This window comes from Pelophylax lessonae (genome assembly GCF_965119305.1).
Source record: "Pelophylax lessonae genome assembly, chromosome: 10".
Taxonomy (NCBI): Eukaryota; Metazoa; Chordata; class Amphibia; order Anura; family Ranidae; genus Pelophylax; species Pelophylax lessonae.
The window spans coordinates 168545159-168564151 of record NC_138777.1 but is presented as its reverse complement, the minus strand read 5'-3'; the positions used below and the strand labels follow the sequence as shown (position 1 = coordinate 168564151).

The 18993-nt window shown below is 41.5% G+C and overlaps 1 protein-coding gene across 1 annotated transcript; it reads left to right on the top strand.

Annotated features, from left to right (window-relative positions):
• The first annotated feature begins 328 nt into the window (after positions 1–328).
• On the top strand, positions 329–12563 carry LOC309565111 (amino acid transporter heavy chain SLC3A2-like). The gene is made up of 10 exons (XM_082269888.1): positions 329–443; positions 705–1165; positions 2782–2955; positions 4473–4576; positions 6296–6367; positions 6472–6536; positions 6661–6847; positions 7759–7899; positions 8124–8231; positions 12058–12563. The coding sequence occupies exons 2-10, from the start codon at positions 733–735 to the stop codon at positions 12403–12405; spliced, it is 1632 nt and encodes a 543-aa protein (XP_082126014.1). The 5' UTR covers positions 329–443; positions 705–732; the 3' UTR covers positions 12406–12563.
• Positions 12564–18993: the final 6430 nt, after the last annotated feature.

Here is an 18993-nt window from a genome sequence, read left to right as displayed (position 1 = left end):
TTTTTGAATGATCTGCTTTTGAACTGACTTAAATCACAAAATCACAGCATGCAGGACTTTTTTTTTCAACATTGCAGTGCAATACAGGGATTTAACACTGAATTTTCTCCTCCCCTAAAATGTGCAGCATGACAAGGCATCTGATGTGAATCATGAGAAATAAAAGGACCCAGTAAATGTCATTCATATTATTTCTAGTGGTTTATATTCCATCCTGTGTATATGGTCTGTTTAAATTATAAATTCTTTATTTATTTATAACTGTAGTCTATTTATCAGTCTTCTATGTATTTTGCTTCAGAGCAAACATTTTGGTTCCCCCCCTTAGGAGAACAAAGAGGATGTTCTTGCAGTAAAGGGAGGGGCAGAGGATCTGTTTAAAGGCCAGCTATATAAATAGCAGGCTATACAATGACAGCTGCCTGAGAACATAGCAGAAACCGGTGAGATAGCTATAATTATTTGTGTTTGTTTTTTGTCAGATAAATGCTATAGTTTTGATCTTACAGGATTTACAAAAACCATAATCGAACACATATATATATATATGTATATATATATAATATATATATATATATATATATATATATATATATATATATATATACACGTTCTCTATATTATTTCTGTGTTTATATAGCAGTATGCTATTGTATCATTGATGCATTGTATATACTTATGTTACATTCTGTTTGTTTTTCTAGCTTGTTAGCTTGATCAGCCACATTAGACATGACACAAGATACAGCCCTAGACATGAAGGACGTGGAGCTGAATGAGATTGACCCAGAGAAGGAACCTATGGCCACCGGGGCCGAAGAACCTCTAGTTGAAGAAGGCAATGAAAAAAATGGTGTTGTTAAAATTAAACTGGCGGATGAAGATGATGATAATAACAAGGCTCGTAAATATACTGGCCTGTCCAAGGAAGAGCTTCTGAAGGTGGCCGACACCCCAGGGTGGGTGAGAGCCCGCTGGGCTCTTCTGATCCTGTTCTGGCTAGGCTGGCTAGGAATGCTGGCCGGGGCAGTGGTTATCATTGTCCAAGCTCCCCGCTGCCATCCTTTACCTGTAATGGAGTGGTGGAACAAGGGACCTCTTTATCAGCTAGGAGACCCTGAGACCTTCCAAGACTCAAATGCTGATGGAGTTGGTGATATTGCTGGTGAGTGTAAGAATAATGTATAGATTTTTAGCAGTAAGGATGATTAGGAATAATTCATGTGGAAATTAGACATATGTATTTCTTTAGGATCCTAGACCTTTTCTAATGTGAGTGGATATTTGACCACTTTAGTGCTTGTGCTGGATTACCATTGCACTAATTGTATTCAGGTATCTGTTCAGAATATGTATTTAGCTCATATATGCCTTAACCTCGAGCTACTAGTTCACTGTTGTATGAGTAACATAGAATCACTGGATTGAATCAGAAGACCCAGCATAGTAGAGGAAGCTGTACTGTACCAGTTTGAGCTGGTTTTAAAATATATTGCATTAGCTGCATTGTACTGTACTTATAATTCTTTTGAAATCATGTGAATTATATCCAAAATCTGCATGGATTGCAGATCGAAGACTGACATTTACATGAATATAAGGTTCAATTACTACATATATTTTTGTGTTAATATGATAGTCATGGTAGCTACAAAGGACAGTGATTCAAATTGGCACAATATTAAATGTTTGGAAATGGTTAAAAAAAAAAGTACACCTCTGAACATCTCATATAGTAAATGTATTGTATAATGCTTAGTATTACTGTGCTGCATGGAAACTATACATGCTGTCTCTTCTTTTGAAAATATCAGGTGCCTGCCTGTTATGTTGATCCAATGGCTTCATTATTTTTGAGTCACTGGCCTGGAACAATTACAGAAATCAGGAGTTCTGACTGTTGACTTCACAAGTGACATGCAGTGACTTGGAAAGTTTTGAGTCTAAAGGCAGTCAAGCAGCTAGAATTTTCAGAGGAATGTCATCAATGGAAACCTCCTTATGTTACCAGTAAATGTATTTTTAAAGAGATGTCCAGGAAGGGAAAAATAAATAAACAGACATACTTACCTACGGTAACTACTGCAGCATCAGGCTGATGCTGTAGCTGTCCCCCGCCAGCTCTAAGACTAGGAACTGGGTGATCACATGACCCCTGATTGCTCTTGGTCTTCAGTGAGCAGAGAGCAGTGACTGTCAGTCACCCATCTATGCTCTGCCCCTCCACCGCTCACTGGAACGCCGGGCAGGAGAGTGGCGAGAGCAGCGTTCTCAAGCTTTCAGCAGTGTGCTGAGAGGCTGAACCAGCTGCCAGTTAGGAATCTTGGTGGATCCCAAAATATTGTCAGGTTCTCTCAGTGTCTGAAGTGGCTCAGTGATGTTGGCTGACAGTGGGTTTTAGCAAAAGTACAGTAAGTGCACTCCTGTGACCAATAAGGGAAGTATGATCAAAAAAGGTTTGGTCAACCTTCTCTTTTGAATTCTCAGTTGATAATTTCAGTAGATCATTAGAACCCTGGTAACTGAAGAAAAGTGATTTAATCTTTTGGTCACACACTAGTCCAGTGTTTGCATTTCTTTAAGATGTGTGAAGATTTTAAGTACCGTATCTCAGATATGTTGAAACTCTCAACTGTACTGCGGTAATTTGTAGAAGTGTGAGATAGCGTTCGGGGCTAAGGAGTACACATAACTATAACTAGTCAAGCAAAGTTTTAATTCTTATATTTTTACTTTAGGTAAAAATACTCTATTACTATTACTTTATTTATTCTATTTTAGGTATACAAGAGCGCCTGGATTCTCTCAACACCCTTAAGGTAAAAGGCCTGGTGATTGGACCCCTGCATACTACTTCTGCGGACAAACTTTCAGATACTAAGCTTAAAGAAATTGATCACAAATATGGCACAATGGAAGACTTTACAAAGTTGTTGGGGGCAGCTCATAAGAAAAGTGAGTATGATTTCTCAATAAATCTGTGCTCTTGAATTATTATACACAACAGAAATGCAATGTCCTTCCATAGAAGTTAAGGGTTTTAAAGAAGTAGTGTATACTTACATTGCTGAATCAGCCATTTTAACGTAGCACTCCTAAGTGTCCTAACATTTAATTTCATAACAGACTTATTAAAGAGGAGCTCCAGGCTCCTTCAGAAAAAATTGAAAGTCAGCAGCTACAAATACTGTACCTGCTGAATTTTAATATTAGAGCACACCCGTCCAGGAATCCAGCAATGTCCTCACCCAAGTTGGTTTTTCAAACGGCTATCGGGTGCTGCTGCCGCCATCTAGACTAAGGGAAACCGGCAGTGAAGCTTTGAGGTTTAACAGCCAGTGTCCTACTGCACATTCGCGAAGCGTGCTGCGCTTTGTGAATGGGCTGGTTGCTGAGGAAGGAGGAGGGGGCCCGTAACCAGGTACCCGCTTCCCCCAAAAAGGTGCCAAATGTGACAGTGGAGGGGAGTAGGCAGACAAGTGGAGCTTTCCCTTTTGGGTGGAGCTCCACTTTAAGGAATTTACCTGTCTGGGTTTTATTTAGGTAAAAGGCAGTTAGAAAATTCCAGTCACCCTCTTTTAAATAATGCAAGAAGTATGTCACCAGTACACAGAGGATCTCCAGAATGGGTCCAAAGCTTTATTCAGCGATCACATCATGGTTACAATAGCACTGTTTTGGAACCTCGCAGGACCCCTTCATCAGGAATGTGCCTTGGACCTATTCTGGAGATCCTTGGTGTGCTGTTGACACACTTCTTGGCTTCTTGACTCCAGCTGGTTGTTCACTGCAGCACCCACTTACATTTGCAGACAACTTCAGGAACGTGTGCGTTGGGATTGTACTTGGACTCTCATATTGGACTTTCATGTAACCACACTAAAGCTGAAATCTCCTTGCTAATGGCTAACTGCCCTAAAACTTTGCACTGTTATTAAATATTGTCCATATATCCCATGCCTCAGTTAAAATGAACACTGGCTGTCTCCTCTGGGTTAAAGTAAACTGAAGGCAAAATTTTTTTTTGATTCATTTTGGATAAAATAAGGGAGGACTATAACCCCTGTCAGGTTTTTTTTTTCTTTGCCATCTGTGTTCCATGGCGAGGTTCCTTTTTACTTCTTGTCTCAGAGCCACAACAGGAAGTGAGAGGAAATCCTTCCAAAGTGAGGGAAATCTCTGGCGGCCACCAGGGTCATCAGAACTAGTGTCCCCATTGCAAGATTTCACCTTTGTTCTTGTTCTGGTAACCACTCAAAAATTGTGATTTTTATTTTACTTTCTTTGATAATGGTCACCACGACAAATAGAGAGGGTGAATCTCCCTAACAGGGGCACAGACGGCAATAACAACCTAACCATCTAAATCTAAAAATGGTTTGGTTTCAGTTATATTTTTGGATGATCTTAAAAATGACAACCCAGCAGCTGATTTAATCAACAGATATGTCTTACATTTTTCTTTTTGTCAGGTATTCAGATTGTTTTGGATCTCACTCCAAATTACCGTGGCAGCAATGTTTGGTTTAATTACAGTATGACAGCACCAGATAGCGAATTGCTGAACCAAATTAAGGTGAGCTTCATTGCTTGTAGTTTTTCTCACTTCAAAATATATTTCTTTATCACTACAGGATGGTGTAGTGTGAGTGGGGCAACAGGGGGGGGGGGGTTGCCCTGAGAGCTAAATTCTTAGGGGGGGTATGGGGGTCCCCTTTTTCTTATCCGGCTTCACTAATTTAGGCAGCAACTTGGACATGGTGATCGGACCATCTTTGGACAAACAGCGATAAACGGGCACAGGGCGATGATGGTGGAGAGTGTCAGAGCCATGTCCTGAAAATAAGGAAGTAATTGAGGGGGAGGAGCCAGTGCTGTCACCTACTTGATCCATGCATGTTCCCATAGACGCATACCCTGTGTCATTTGCCTGTACCTGACCCATACATACAATCCAATGAGAGCTGCAAACACCCATGGTTTTTTTTTGGTAAAATTGATTCATAGCAGAATAGAGCCACTGCACTTCTGCCAAACAACCTCCCCTTTCATCAGGGCTTAAGAATTTTAACTGTGCTTAAATCAACTTAGGTGAGCAGATACCAAAAAAAACTGCACTATGGTTTACTGCTTGGAACGTTTCAGAAAGACAGGTTACGCCAGTGTTTATGAATGCAGCAAGCATTTGATGTAACCTGGCGTAACCTGCCCTCCTGAAACTTTCCAAGCAGTAGATCACAGTGTATTTTTTTTAGTATCCATTCAGTCCATTTAGGCATACTTGCATACTTAAAGGATAAGTTCCCTTTTCCAGAAAAAATAATAAATGCACATATTTTTGCAGAAAAAAAAGTGTATTTTTTTTTTTTACTACAGGAGCCTGCAGAGAATTTCACCTGCCATCAGTGGATCATGGGGGGCAATGTCAGGCTCCTGCAGACACATCCTCCAGCTTCTTTGCCCGTACCTCTTTACAAGCTTTCTGTTAGAAAGTTGGAGGAAGTGTCTCGCAGTCCATTGAGAATTTCAAGCCGTCTGCTGCGGTGGTAGCGGGGACTTGTAGTTTATATATTAACAGATTACTGTAAATAAATGATGCGACTGTGCTTGGGTGAGAATACAAACGTGCTGTCACATGGGAAGGGGTAAAGGGGGGTCAGCGGGGCAAGCATTGAAACATGTTACATGCTAGACCTTAAATATGGTTGTAACATGTAACGTGTTTCAAAGGTGAACTTTAAGCCCTGTGAAGGGTAGTATATTTGGTCCCCAAAATGTGTTGGGTCTTTTCTGTTTTGAATAAATTTCATCATTAAATTATCTTGGACCCTTGGATGTTGGCTCTCTCAATGGATTGTATGTGTCTAGATTCTCAACTCTGGGTCCTTTCCCTTTTTCCTGAGGGTGGTTTCTATTTTTTGGATTGCTGCCAATCAGAAGCCAGTGTGCCCAGTGACAATTGCAGTGACCCTTAGACAATCCAAATCCAGCATCCTTTTTGTTCTTGTGTTTGTGTCTGACACAAGAGAGGAACTAGGTAGGGAATTCCTCAGTATCACTGTACTTAATCCATGTTCTTCTCAGTCTGTGGGGACTAACTTCATCATACATTCTGATGGAAGGAACTCAGGAAGGGCTAACAGTCCATGGGTTAGGATGTGTAATGCTTGCCTTGCCCTAGGCCCTGGCGACTCGCACTATGCCACTGTATTGTGCCACTTTTTTAATGTTATAAAAACAGTCATATATTGCAGAAAGAACTGTTTATTTAAAATACACCACGTTCTTTTTGTAGGAAGCCATGAACTTCTGGCTTGATGTTGGCGTTGGAGGAATTCATTTCAATGGGATTGAGAACATAGATAATGTAAGTAATATTAGAGTGAAATTTGCATTTCACTGACAAAAATGAATGTTTTCTTCTTTTTTTTTTTCCTTTGCTGACATTTAATCATATCTCTTAAATTACAGCCAGGTGAGGTACTTGAAGAACTAAGGAACATTACTACCAACCACAGCTCAGATGGGAAAGCAAGGTGAATAGCATACCTAATTCTTCCTGTGCTATTATCAGCCTTTGTCTGACCATATCTTGCATATTTTAGCTGTATTTTGTTTTGATATATAGCTATTATCATGTTTCATCTTTTGTCTTCACAGGGTGCTGCTTGCCTCAGCTAATGACCCTCACAGTGACAATGTTCTAACAATTCTTAATGACACTGCCAAAGGCATGTTAACTGCACGCTACCTGATCCACAAGGACAACTCAAGTGGCAGCTCTCTAGGAGAGCGCATCAAGCAGTACCAACAGGTTGCCAGTGAACAGGACAGGATCCTCTGGGTGGTAAGGGCAGCTTTAGTAGCAGGGTAATAGAGAGGCCATGGGTGAAGTTATATACACTAAAGCAAAAAAAAAAAAAAGTGCTCATTACATCAGGAGCAAAATTGTGTTCTTGTATGCTGCAACACAGTTGTAAGGACACAAGAAATTAATACAATTTTATCCCAAATATCTTTCCATCTGGTGCTGTGTAATGTATAATCCATTAGATCAAGGAGAGTATAAGCAATGTAAAACAATTTCCTGATACTCATTAATTTGATGAAAGATCTTTCTTTAATGCAGCCTGATAAACCTACATAGCAACAGTCCCCTTTCATCCAAAGATTGTTTTACATGCTTACACTACAATTTTTTAAAGTGCAGAGCCCCTGTAATAGTTTATTTAGCTTTTCTTATGTAGAGGAAATGTAGGACCTTTGTAAATATTAATCAAAGATCTTGCATTTCATATTATAAATGTAGTGGAATGTCACCTTAAATATACAGTATGTGCACATTGGCTGGAAAAGCAAAATTGATCTGTTCAGATGATTTTTTGTACCCTTATATGTATACCCCTCATATTATCCATGCATCAATGGTTCATACAATAAAGAATTTGAAGATGCAATGCAACAATTTAGAAATGTATTTAGAGATAGAAACCACCAAAGACCTCTGACATTGGACTGAAAAGTCCTGAAGGCACCATGGTTCACAGGCTGTGGGTAGTTTATCTAAAACGCAGTAAGTGTGTGTTATTTATAAATGATCAGAAGCCCTTGGATTATGGACCCTCTGGTCTGTTGATAAGATACTTGGGTTATTTGTCTAGAACCTTTTCCAGCACATTATAAATTTAGCATATTGATTATTACAAATACCTATTCATGATATTTAAGACCAATAATGTGTTTAATCTTTCCCCACAGGTCAGACCACGGTTGGGACACATGGCCTCTGTGGTGCACGAGAATCTGCTGCGTGTTTACCAGCTGCTGCTTTTCACTCTTCAAGGCACACCTCTTACTTTGTATGGGGATGAAATTGGACTCAAAGACTTGCCTGGACAAGTAAGTCATTTTTGTACAATCATTTGTGGCTTTTATTAGTGTTTTTTTCCTGTTTATACGTACTGCTCCAGAAGGTGGGCTAGGTCTTGCTCATTATTATTATTTCTGTTATGAACTCTGCCATGAGAAAGATTCATTTCCAATGATGTGGGAATATATCCTAAGATGGTAACTTGTGTAGATTTCAAAGTGTATTCTATCTCTGACATCTTCTCTCCCCTCAGCCTGCAGACAGTTCTCCGTACATGCAGTGGGATGAGAGCATAAACTATGGATTTTCTAAAGGATCACCAGAAAGAAATTCAAATGTCAATGAGAACATCACATTTAAGGTGAGAATTGGTGTATAATTCAAGGTGGATAAACTAGTTTTAATACTTATAGATATGAAATGTCAGTCCATGATCTTGGTAGAGGAATAAATAATTTAGACAGGTTAGCTATTCTGTAGCAGTCCAATACATCCGGGACCATACTCTTATCTGCCATGCTGAGAGGAGCACAGCTGATGTTGATAATGTATTATAGCTGATTTTTATAATCAGTATTCCAAAAAGAATCCTCAAAGGTCCCCAAATGTATTAAGATTCAATCATACAAAATGCCATGAAGTAAAGTGCAGAGAACAAGGATATGTGTCCACGTGCCCAACTCGACTCCTTTCTCAGGTGACATGCGTATGCCTAGCTAACATGGCCCCCAAGGCCCCTCCACTGGTTCTGTACAGCCCACCTGACAGGTCCCACTCTCCCTCCAAGCAAACTCCACCTCCCCATAACCAATTTCAGTTCAGCTCAAAAGCAATGTGGAAATTGCTTGGGGAATTTATTTTTTTTACTCCAAGGAGAATTTCTTGCCCCAGACCCCCCCCCCCCTTCCCAAAGAAACCCCTAGCAAAAATCCCTCACTATAAACTCTCCTCCATACCTCAAATATCCCACAAAAAAACATACCCAAACCTCTAAATAAAAAATTCTCCACAGCAAAAATATCTTTCTCAAGCAATATTCCCTACCTGCCATTCACTCCCCCACAACGCGGCTGTGGAAGATAACAAAAAAACTTGACTGACCACTTCCTGGAGAGGTAAGTATCCAACTTATTTTTATATCTGATGCAGGCTGATTTAGTTTATACTAGTGACAGGGTTGGCTTAAGTGGACTAGTATTAGTACAACATTTTGCATATGGTGTCTCTAACAGTCTCAGAGACTTCATACCCACTCAAATAGTTGGCCATTCAAGGTAATTTTACCAATAGTAAATTATAATCATCCAATGCCTGTCAGCTACTTAATACATTAAACAACCTGGATTCTTCCATTAGAACGTTTTAATGCTGAGAGTATTCGCCAACACTGACATGAATCAAGTGTCAAACAATATTTTATTCAAGTCAGCAAATAGGCCAAAATACATGAGCTGGTCTCCTGAAATCACAAGTTCCTCACTTTTTACAGAAGCACCACTTCTTCTTTTGATATAACACTAGAGAAAAGGTCTTGTCTTGTATTTGTGGAACAAAGTGACACTGAGAATGCTGACAGCAAATTTAGTAATGACAGTTTATACATATGTCCTTTGGTATCTGAAAGTCCACTTGATAGGTGCCTTTTTCTGGATGTGGATTCTATTGCATAGTTATATTGGTCCAGCTTGGACCAATGTAAGTATCTAAATGCAAATCTGTGGGTCCACTGTGGAAGCGTGGAATCCCTGTAGTAGTCCCCTATAATTTTTCTCAATAAATGCAAGGTTTTGATTGGACTAGGGGGATGAGGCGGGGTTGTGTTGTAACAATCTCCACTTCATCCAAAGCTTTAAATACCATTAGAAAAACAATACATTTCAAACCTGTACAAAAATCCTGGACATGTATCTTTTAGCCCTTGTTCACACTGCCGTGGCTTCAAAGTCACGCAACTTTAAATCTGACATCCTTTCGCGACTTTATCGCGGCTTGCATACGACTTCTTTAACAGAAGTCAATGCAAGTCATGTTGAAGTCGCACCAAAAGTAGAGCAGGAACCTTTTTCTAAGTCGGAGCGACTTGAGTTGCACAGATTAGAAAGGTTTTATTGCTGTTAATGGGGCACAACTTGTCTTGTGACTTTAAACTCTCAAGTTGCATGACAAGTCAGGGCAGTATGAACCGGAGCTTAGAGATAAAATCTAGTGTTGTTCCTATGAGTATGGGAGACATTCATCTGTATTGAGGGCTGACTTCAAATAAGGTCTGATTAGAAAGATAGCAGTAATGCAACAAACTTTTTTTCCTGCAATTAACTATTTCCTTATCCTTACATAAATGTATTCCCTTGTATTGATTGCCTCCTGCTTATACTAAATTCCTTAAGCCAGGCAGATCATTGTCATTACTGCCTTTAGTATTCCAGACAAGACCTTTCTTTCTCCTGACTCAGCGGAAATCATTGTTCTCAGATAATCTGGTGTCAGCAAGTTCTTGGATCCTTGTTCTACTTCTTCTAAGCAACCAAGGTTCTGCAAAATGGAAAAACATTTCCCAACTAAAACCTCTAAAAGCTTTGTTAACATTTCTGAAGTAAAAACTCTAAAGCTGTGTTAACTTCTGACCGGAAAATGTCATTTTTGTATCCTTATATATATATATATATATTTTTTTTTTTATATATTTATAGAACAGTGAAGACTAATAGAAAAGCTGCCTTAAAAGGAGAAGTACAGCCAAAGCTCGTTTGGGTGTACTTTTCCTGTGAATCACAGGAGTGCAGTTCATTCTGCACTCCTGTGACCTGAAGCTCGATGTCTGCTGACGTCACAGAGCCGATCCAGGCTCGGGCAAGATTATGACAATGGAGTTTGGATCCGCCACCTTACCTGGACCAGCACCCGGCTCAGCTCCTCAGCAAGCCGCTGAGAGCCTGAGGTGGCTGCTCCCACCCCCTCCACAGCGCAGCGTTTCCGTTAAGCGGGGGGTGGGGGGGCAGAGCAGAGAGCTGCTGACTGATACTAGGTAAGTATGAATCTTACAAAAACCCATACATCTCTTTTAAGTTGTTTTTGAAAAAATACAGACTTACTGTATACTGGCAAAGGCGAACTTCACTTATGACAAAAAAAAATACTATAGTCTAAAGAATTGCTACACAGGTTAGTTTGTAATTTGTTTTTAAAAATATTTTTTTCCATTTCAATCTTTACCACTGTAATTTCCTAAAACTGTCAAAAGAGTCAATGCAATATGGCCACTTGCATGTGTGATTGGATTACTGATTTTCTCAGACATCTTCACTAAGGGCCCTTTCTCATGGGGGGGGGGGGGGGGGGGGCGGCGATCGGCTTTCCCTGTCAGTTTTTCAGGCGGATCAGATCAGACCCTTCAGTCTCCTCTATGCAGCATCGGGTGTTAACAGACACCCACCGCCATCCAATCCTATCCTATCCACTAAAAGCAGATGGATGGGGATCTGTTCCCCATCTATCTTGCTGACCAGATCAGATGGCAGTTGGGTGTAAACAGACAGGTGGTCCGTTTATATCTGACTGCCCATAAATGAGAGCGGGCTGTGTCTGTGTCCGCTCTGCATAAGCTGCTCAGTGGGGATCAGCAGACAGATTCTCCGCTGAGTAGGCAGACTCCGCGTGTAAGGGGCCTAAGAAACAAGAAACATTCTAGGCATCCTCTGAAATAAGAAATTCATTTTTTGTAAGATACTATAGCTTTATTCATTTCTTCTAAAGTGATGCTTCAGACACTGTGGCTTTCCACACATTAGAACACTGAAGGTGCACCAGGTGGTTAAAATGAACACAGACCTTCAAATTTAGAACTCTAAAGTTCTAAAAGAGGACATTGTGCAACAAACAGCTACATTTATTTCTCAACAAAAGTGGAGTTACACTTTAAGTACTATACCATACCAGGACATGAGATATTTCTGACAATGTTTAGCTAATTTCAGCTAATTTGAATTACAGAGAGGGTTATGGGAGGCTGCCTGCATTGGAAGTCAAACTGGAGTTATATGAGAGGAATCCTGCTGTTTTGCCATAAACCTTTGCCCCTTATACTCCTAGCCTAAACAGAAACCTGATATAATCCTGAATTGCTTACATATACTCATCACTTTTGGTTATCTTGAAAAGAAAATCTGACATATTCACTTTGTTTCTAGGGACAAGAAGACAAAAAGGATTCAATCCTCAGTGCGTACAAACGTTTGAGTGAGCTGCGTGGAAAAGAGCGATCACTTCTGCATGGAGATTTCACCCTACTTCATCAATGTGACAAATCAATAGCATACAGGCGCAGTTGGGACCAAAATGAAAGATTTGTGTCCATAGTAAACTTTGACCCAGATGAGGAGATAAGTGTGACAATAAAGCACACAAACCTGCCTGAGCATTGTACGGTGGTGCTGAGCTCAAACTCGGAGAGGAAAGAGGGTAGCAGTATCTCTCTAAAGAATCTGAAGTTAGTGCCAGGGGAGGCTCTACTGCTCAAATACCCATACAGCATTTAAAAAAAAAAAAATAATTCCTTCAAAAAGGGAGACTTTCACATTCCATATTCTGACCCTTTTATTCCACATTAAGAGGCTCACTGTATAAGCAAACGGCTACATTTGCGATCACATTATTATACACTATATTGTCAAAGATATTGGGACGCCTGCCTTTACACGCACATGAACTTTAATGGCATCCTAGTCTTAGTCTGTAGGGTTTAATATTGAGTTGGCCCACCCTTTGCAGCTTTAACAGCTTCAACTCTTCCAGTAAGTGCTTTGTGCACCTGTCCAAGTCATTTGGTGGAGGGGGGATTATGGTGTGGGGTTGTTTTTTAGAGGTTGGGCATGGCCCCTTAGTTCTAGTGAGAGGAACTCTTAGGCCCCTTTCACACTTGTGCGACCTAAAAGTCACACGAGTTTGCTGTGATTTTTCAACACGATTTTGACTGGACTTGAAGCAATGCCTGTGTAATCTTGAGGCCTATGGACTTCAAAACTCATTAAAGTCAGACCAAAGTAGTGCAGGGACTACACTGAAGTCGCTGCAACTTGAAGTCACACGGATATGAACGGTACTCATTGGAAATCATGGAGTACGACTTGTCATGTGACTTTGCAGTGCCAAGTTGCAGGACAAGTCGCACAAGTGTGAAAGGGGCCTTAAGGCATCAGCATATCAAGTCATTTTGGACAATTTAATGCTCCCAACTTTGTGGTAACAGTTTGGGGATGGCCCCTTCCTGTTCCAACATGATTGCGCACCAGTGCACACAGCAAGGTCTATAAAGACATGGATGAGGGAGTTTGGAGTGGAGGAACTTGACTGGCCTGACCTCAACCCAATAAAGCATCTTTGGGGTGAATTAGATTGGAGACTGCAAGCCAGGCATTCTCGTCCAACATCAGTGCCTGACCTCACAAATGTGCTTCTAGATGTATGGTCAAACATTCCCACAGACACACTCCTAAACCTTGTGGACAGCCTTCCCAGAAGAGTTGAAGCTGTTATAGCTGCAAAGGGTGGGCCAACTCAATATTGAACCTTACGGGCTAAGACTAGGATGCCATTAAAGTTCATGGGTGTGTAAAGGCAGGCATCCCAATACTTTTGACAATATAGTGTATATTATCAAAAAACACCTAGAGTGGCAGATCTTCACCATGGTAACAGATAAAAGATAAGTGGTCTTATAGAGTTTTATAGACATAAATATCATGTGTAGCCATGTCCTTATGTCCTTAGCCCTCACTACATCTCTTTCACTCCTCCCTCCCTTTCATTCACCTAAAGGGTAACATTTGCTTTAGCAGTATAGGTTTTCAGGTAGGTCTTTATACAGCAAGAGGTTCCTTAAACGCGTTAATAGCAATAAATGGAGTAAGTGTGTTTTCATTCTTTTTTCCTAACATTGTGAATAGTGAGTGTGCGCATTGCTGTGCTTGTGTGATTTTCTTTTCATACAAATATAAATGTTTGCTGCACAGTGTTTGATAAAGATGTTCTCCTGCTGATTTCTGTGTGTTAGGAGAGGGACTAGTTAAAAGGGAGAAAAGCATTAAGGTCAGAATAATATTCCATGAATAAAAATAGCATTTCTGTGAGTGGATATCCCTGTGTGATTATTATACATACTTTGTTCAATGGAAACACAATTTTTGACCACTGATTACCTTTTACAGTATGGCTTCTGCCACCATACTACCCACTAACCGTTGAAAGAGGCAGGCGGGTAAAGAGTCTGACCTTTTTGCATCTGCAAGCATCACTGCAATGTACAATTAGTCATCAATCAAATCCTATGAACAGAGGTGTAACTAGTACCTTCTGGGAACCATGCAAGATGCAAGAAAACAGGAAAGGCCCCTCTGACCCCCATCCTGGGACCCTTTCCATCAGTCCTGGAGCTCTTGCCACTGTTCCTGGGGCATTTTCCATTGGGCCTGAGGCACTTTACTCTCGTTGGGCCCTATTATTACTGTCCCACAATGGGGCCCTTCCTGCTGTCTTGGGGTACTCCATGGTGGCCAAACACCAGGGCTCGGTCGCAAGTGCGACCTTTGAGAGCTTGGTAGTTCCACTGCTGACACCTTACTCTTATGAGAGGGGCATTTTGGAGGATGTAAGAGGGCACACTGGAGAATAAAAGGCGGTACTATATTCTGACTCCAATTGTTGGAATAGTGACTTATCCCTTGCTGAAACCTATTCCTGGTCTGTATAAGCAGATGCAATCACCACAGACAATCGTTATCAGATAGCTGAACTGCCCACACACAGTTTCTTTCCATCCACATAGGTTTTATTGCAAGCAGTAGGTATAGCAGACAACATAATGTAGCAGATGATTGAAGGATGGTATCTGCAGGTCAAAACATGGTAATGTGTTCCCGGATGCGAGCAGATTGTATAAAGGCTTAGACAGATGTGGCTATCTCTGTCCCCACAAGCATAAAGTAGCAGGAACAGGAAATACATCATAAATGTGAGCGGACACAAGGGAAGACAGAAGAGAGACAGAAAGGCAAGTGCAATAAATGAAATAACCACAAGATGGCAGTATAAATACCAAATATATAGACATTACCACAACTATGCATTATATTATATCTTGCATATTGGTGTAACAGCACATACTAAAATAGTGCCCCTTTACATCCTCCAGAGTGTCCCCCTAGTGCCCCATTGGTGCTTCCAGAGTGCTCCTTAGATTCTTCAGCATGCCTCCTTAATGCATTCAAAGTGCCCTCTTACATCCTACAGAGCTCAAAAAGAGTCTGGAATTTGTACTGTCAGTATATGTAATTTAGTCAGAAATCCAGGCACTCACCAGTTTCATTGTGGGCTTTCAGGAAGCCTGGAAATTGTGTATGGCAGGCCGTGCACAACTCGCAAGCATGCCGGGCTGGTGGTAAAACACTTTAAAATGTCTTTGTCAGCAAATCAGAACTGCGCATGTGTAGTTCCGAATTCAACCGATTAGTGTACTGCTTAGCTTGGACTCTACTAGTGTGGTGTGGCGTGTTAAAATAAGCCACATCCTGCTGCCCGATATGAGGCCGAACCTGGCACTTCTCTAATCGGCTGCCTCCGGGACTGCGCATGCGCAGTTAAAAGCTGCTGATGACATTTTTACAGGCACTTTTATGCTGTTTACGGACAGGAGAAAAGTGCTTGCTTACACTGCCCCAGACACACGGACGTCTTGGGGCCCCCCACAGTGACGGAACATCAGGGCCTGGTCACCAATGCAACCTTTATGACCCTGATAGTTCCGCCCTGCATATGAATACAAACTTTGACTACCAAGCATTTAAACATGAACTCTAGGTATTATTTTTAAAGTTACACTGCTCCAGCTTGGACCAATGTAATTATGCATATCAGGGGGGTATCTACCGCAAGGCAAACATTGCATTTGCCTTGGGCAGCATTTTTTAGGGGGGTGGCACCTGTACCGGGATGATACCTGCAGCTGCATGCATCACCCCAGTATCGTTTTTTTTAGAGCCGGCGGTTGGCTTACTAGCTGCTCGATTGCTATTACAAGTAGTGGGAGGGGACATCCCCCCCCCTCCTCCTGCAGCTCTCTCGGTCTCCCGTCCCACTAATGCCTCGTTTCCATTGAGTGGCACGGTGCGGTTCGGTTCAGTACGGTACGGTTCGGTACGGTACACATTGCGTTTCCACTGCCAATAGTACCCTTTTCATGATAGGCATGGTGTAGCTGGTCACAGCAGGAAAGCTGTGATAGACGATTCTCTGTCAACCAATCAAAGTTCTGCAGAGTGTAGCTCCACCCAGTTGGTACGGGTCTAATGTGCTTGGTACCTCAACGAAAGGGTACCAAAAAGTGGTACGGTACGGTTCGAAATTAGGGTACCATTCATAATGGAAACGGAATAAATAGCGTACCGTACCGAACCGTACCAGAAAGCTCAGTGGAAATGCGCCATAAGAGACCCGAGCAACCAGCTGGCACATCCGCCAGCTGGCTGGACAGCCAAGCAAAGCTGGAGTTGGCTGTTTGTAACAGTAAACCGGAAGCAATGACATCACTTCTGGCTTACTCTGAAACCATATACACCAGTTTTTAAAATCTAAAGCATTCAAAAACACAGATCTTGGTTTTTTAAATGCTTTTAGGTGCAGAGGAGGGATTTTGGGTCTTGAAGACTGCACATCTCTCTATAAAGAGTACCTGTCACATGCCTAATGCTGTCACAAGGCTGTTTACATTCCTTGTGACAGCAATAAAAGTGATAAAAAAAATGAAAGCAACAGAGGAAAGATAAATAAAATAAATTTATAATTAAAAAAAAAAATAAAAAAACTTAAAGTGCCCCCATCCTCCCGTGCTCCAATGCAAAGGCGAACACGCGCGTTGGTCCCGCACACACACAAACAGCGGTGGTCCCACACGTGAGGTATCACAGCGAACATAAGATTATGGGCAGCAATTCTAGCACCAGAATTCCTCTGTAAATCTAAAGTGGTAACCTGTAAAGGCTTTTAAATGTCACCTATGGATAGTAAAATTTATGTCGTTTGTCGCACGGGCATGCGCACTTTTAAAGTGGCTTGGATGGGACAAATTTAGATGGGTGGGGGGGGGGGCGCGCCAGATTATAGTCTTGCCTAGGTCAGCACAAAACCAAAATAAACCACTGATGCAGATCTTATATAATGGGGAGCGCTGTGGATGTTGACAACTGCTGTAGTAGTCAGCACTGCTACAGTGAACACCCAAAACTTCCAGGTCTTGTGCTGAGCGGCTGTCCCACTGCACACTGCATACAGCAATTCTTTCCTTGCATTTTTTCTACGAGGCAGCTGCTGTATTATTGGAGATGCCAGCACTTCTTGTTCCTAGACCTTCCCCTATGACATCATCAGTAATAATCAGAGGCAGTACTGGGTGCAATATACCTATAACCCCCTGTTCACAGTGAATGAGGCTTTAAAATTGTGCAACTTCAAAGCCGCAGTGAGACTTCAGGTGCAACTTGGCTGACATCTGTGCAATTTCATACACAGATGTCTATGCAAGTCATACCTGAAATTGGCAAAAGAAGTGCAGGAACTACTTTTTTAAACTGGGGCGGTTCCGTTGCTGACAATAGAGTGCGACTTGTCAAGTTGTTTGGACCTGTCAAATCGCATGACAAGTCGCACCGGTGTGAACAGGGGCTAATGATGTAAAATTCCTGATAGGCACCTGTGAGGCTAGAAGAACAGAATGAACATGCACTGTCACAGGAGGTGCTGTTTCCCAGAATGTGAAGGTAAACCTACTTGGTTTTTACTGGTTGCTGGTAGACAGCCAGATTTTAGATCTTAAAGCTGAACTCCGATCAAACATTTTCATTTACGTACATTTATTCAATAGTCACAAAAGATATATTCCACTTTGTGTCTAGCAAACGCTGTTGCGAACCCAGATATTACCCTGTAAAACTAGCAGTGACATTGTCTATATGCTGCACATAGCCTGTGCAAAGAGCAGAACTGTGGGAGGGGCCCAGTAGGCTCCATCCACTACAGGCTGTTGGCAGAAACTGACATGAGGGGGCTGGGACAAGACCATAAATGCTCAGAGGCAAAGTTTTACAATAGATTACTGCACAGATCTGGAATAATCACACAAAGTACACCAGGATTCATGTAAGAATACACGTCTCTTGTACTTAGACAATATTCACTTTCCCCAGAGTTCAGGTGTAAGTATAGGTCTTGCATAAGGTATATGTTACATTTGTTGAATATTACAAGATCTTTAACTTTACTGCAGTTTGAGTCTGCCATACACATCAAGAGACTATCACATAAGCATTTTGGTTATAATGTATAATAATCTGCCCAAGTATGGACGGTAGATTATTCTGGTTTTTGATGTTTTTGATTGGCTTGCTAGTGACCAAATGAGTTGCATACTGTACATTTTTCATCTGCTATTGTGTGGATCTGCTGGAAAACTGAAGAGAAACAAGGCCTGTTTCATACAGGCTTCAGCTTGCATAAGAGCAATGAGAACAGCAAGCTTAGACAAAGCAGAGTTTGCTAAAACTTTTAAAGGACCGTTCATGTCCAGTTTTGAAATGTTATATAGATTCCATAGCTCTCAACTGTCCCTGATTTTGAGGGACTGTCCCTGATTTGGAACAAAGTCCCTCTGTCCTCCTCATTTGTCTCTCATTTTGGTCTGATCTATATAGTTGTATATAAAATGCACTATTTATCTCTCAAAAAGTGTTTCCCAGTGCTAAACCTTTCATCCAATTTCTAACTTGCTCGTTTTGTAAATTTCAGAAGCCAATATAAAGGGATAGTAGTGCTAAAAAAAAAAAAAAAAGCACTTGTGGGTTTAACCACTTCCCACTAATCAACGTATCTGTATGTCAGCTCAGAGAAGTGGTTGCACCGGTATGATGCCTGCAGCTGCAGGCATCAACCCGGGACCATTCTTTAGAGCCGGCAGTCGGCTTTTAGAAGATAACAGCCGATGTGACTCGGGAGCCGCTCGGCCGTTACCCCAGCGAGCGGGAGGGGATGACCCCCCCTCCCACTGCTTTCCCCGGCTCTGCCCGGGTCTCCTGTCCCAC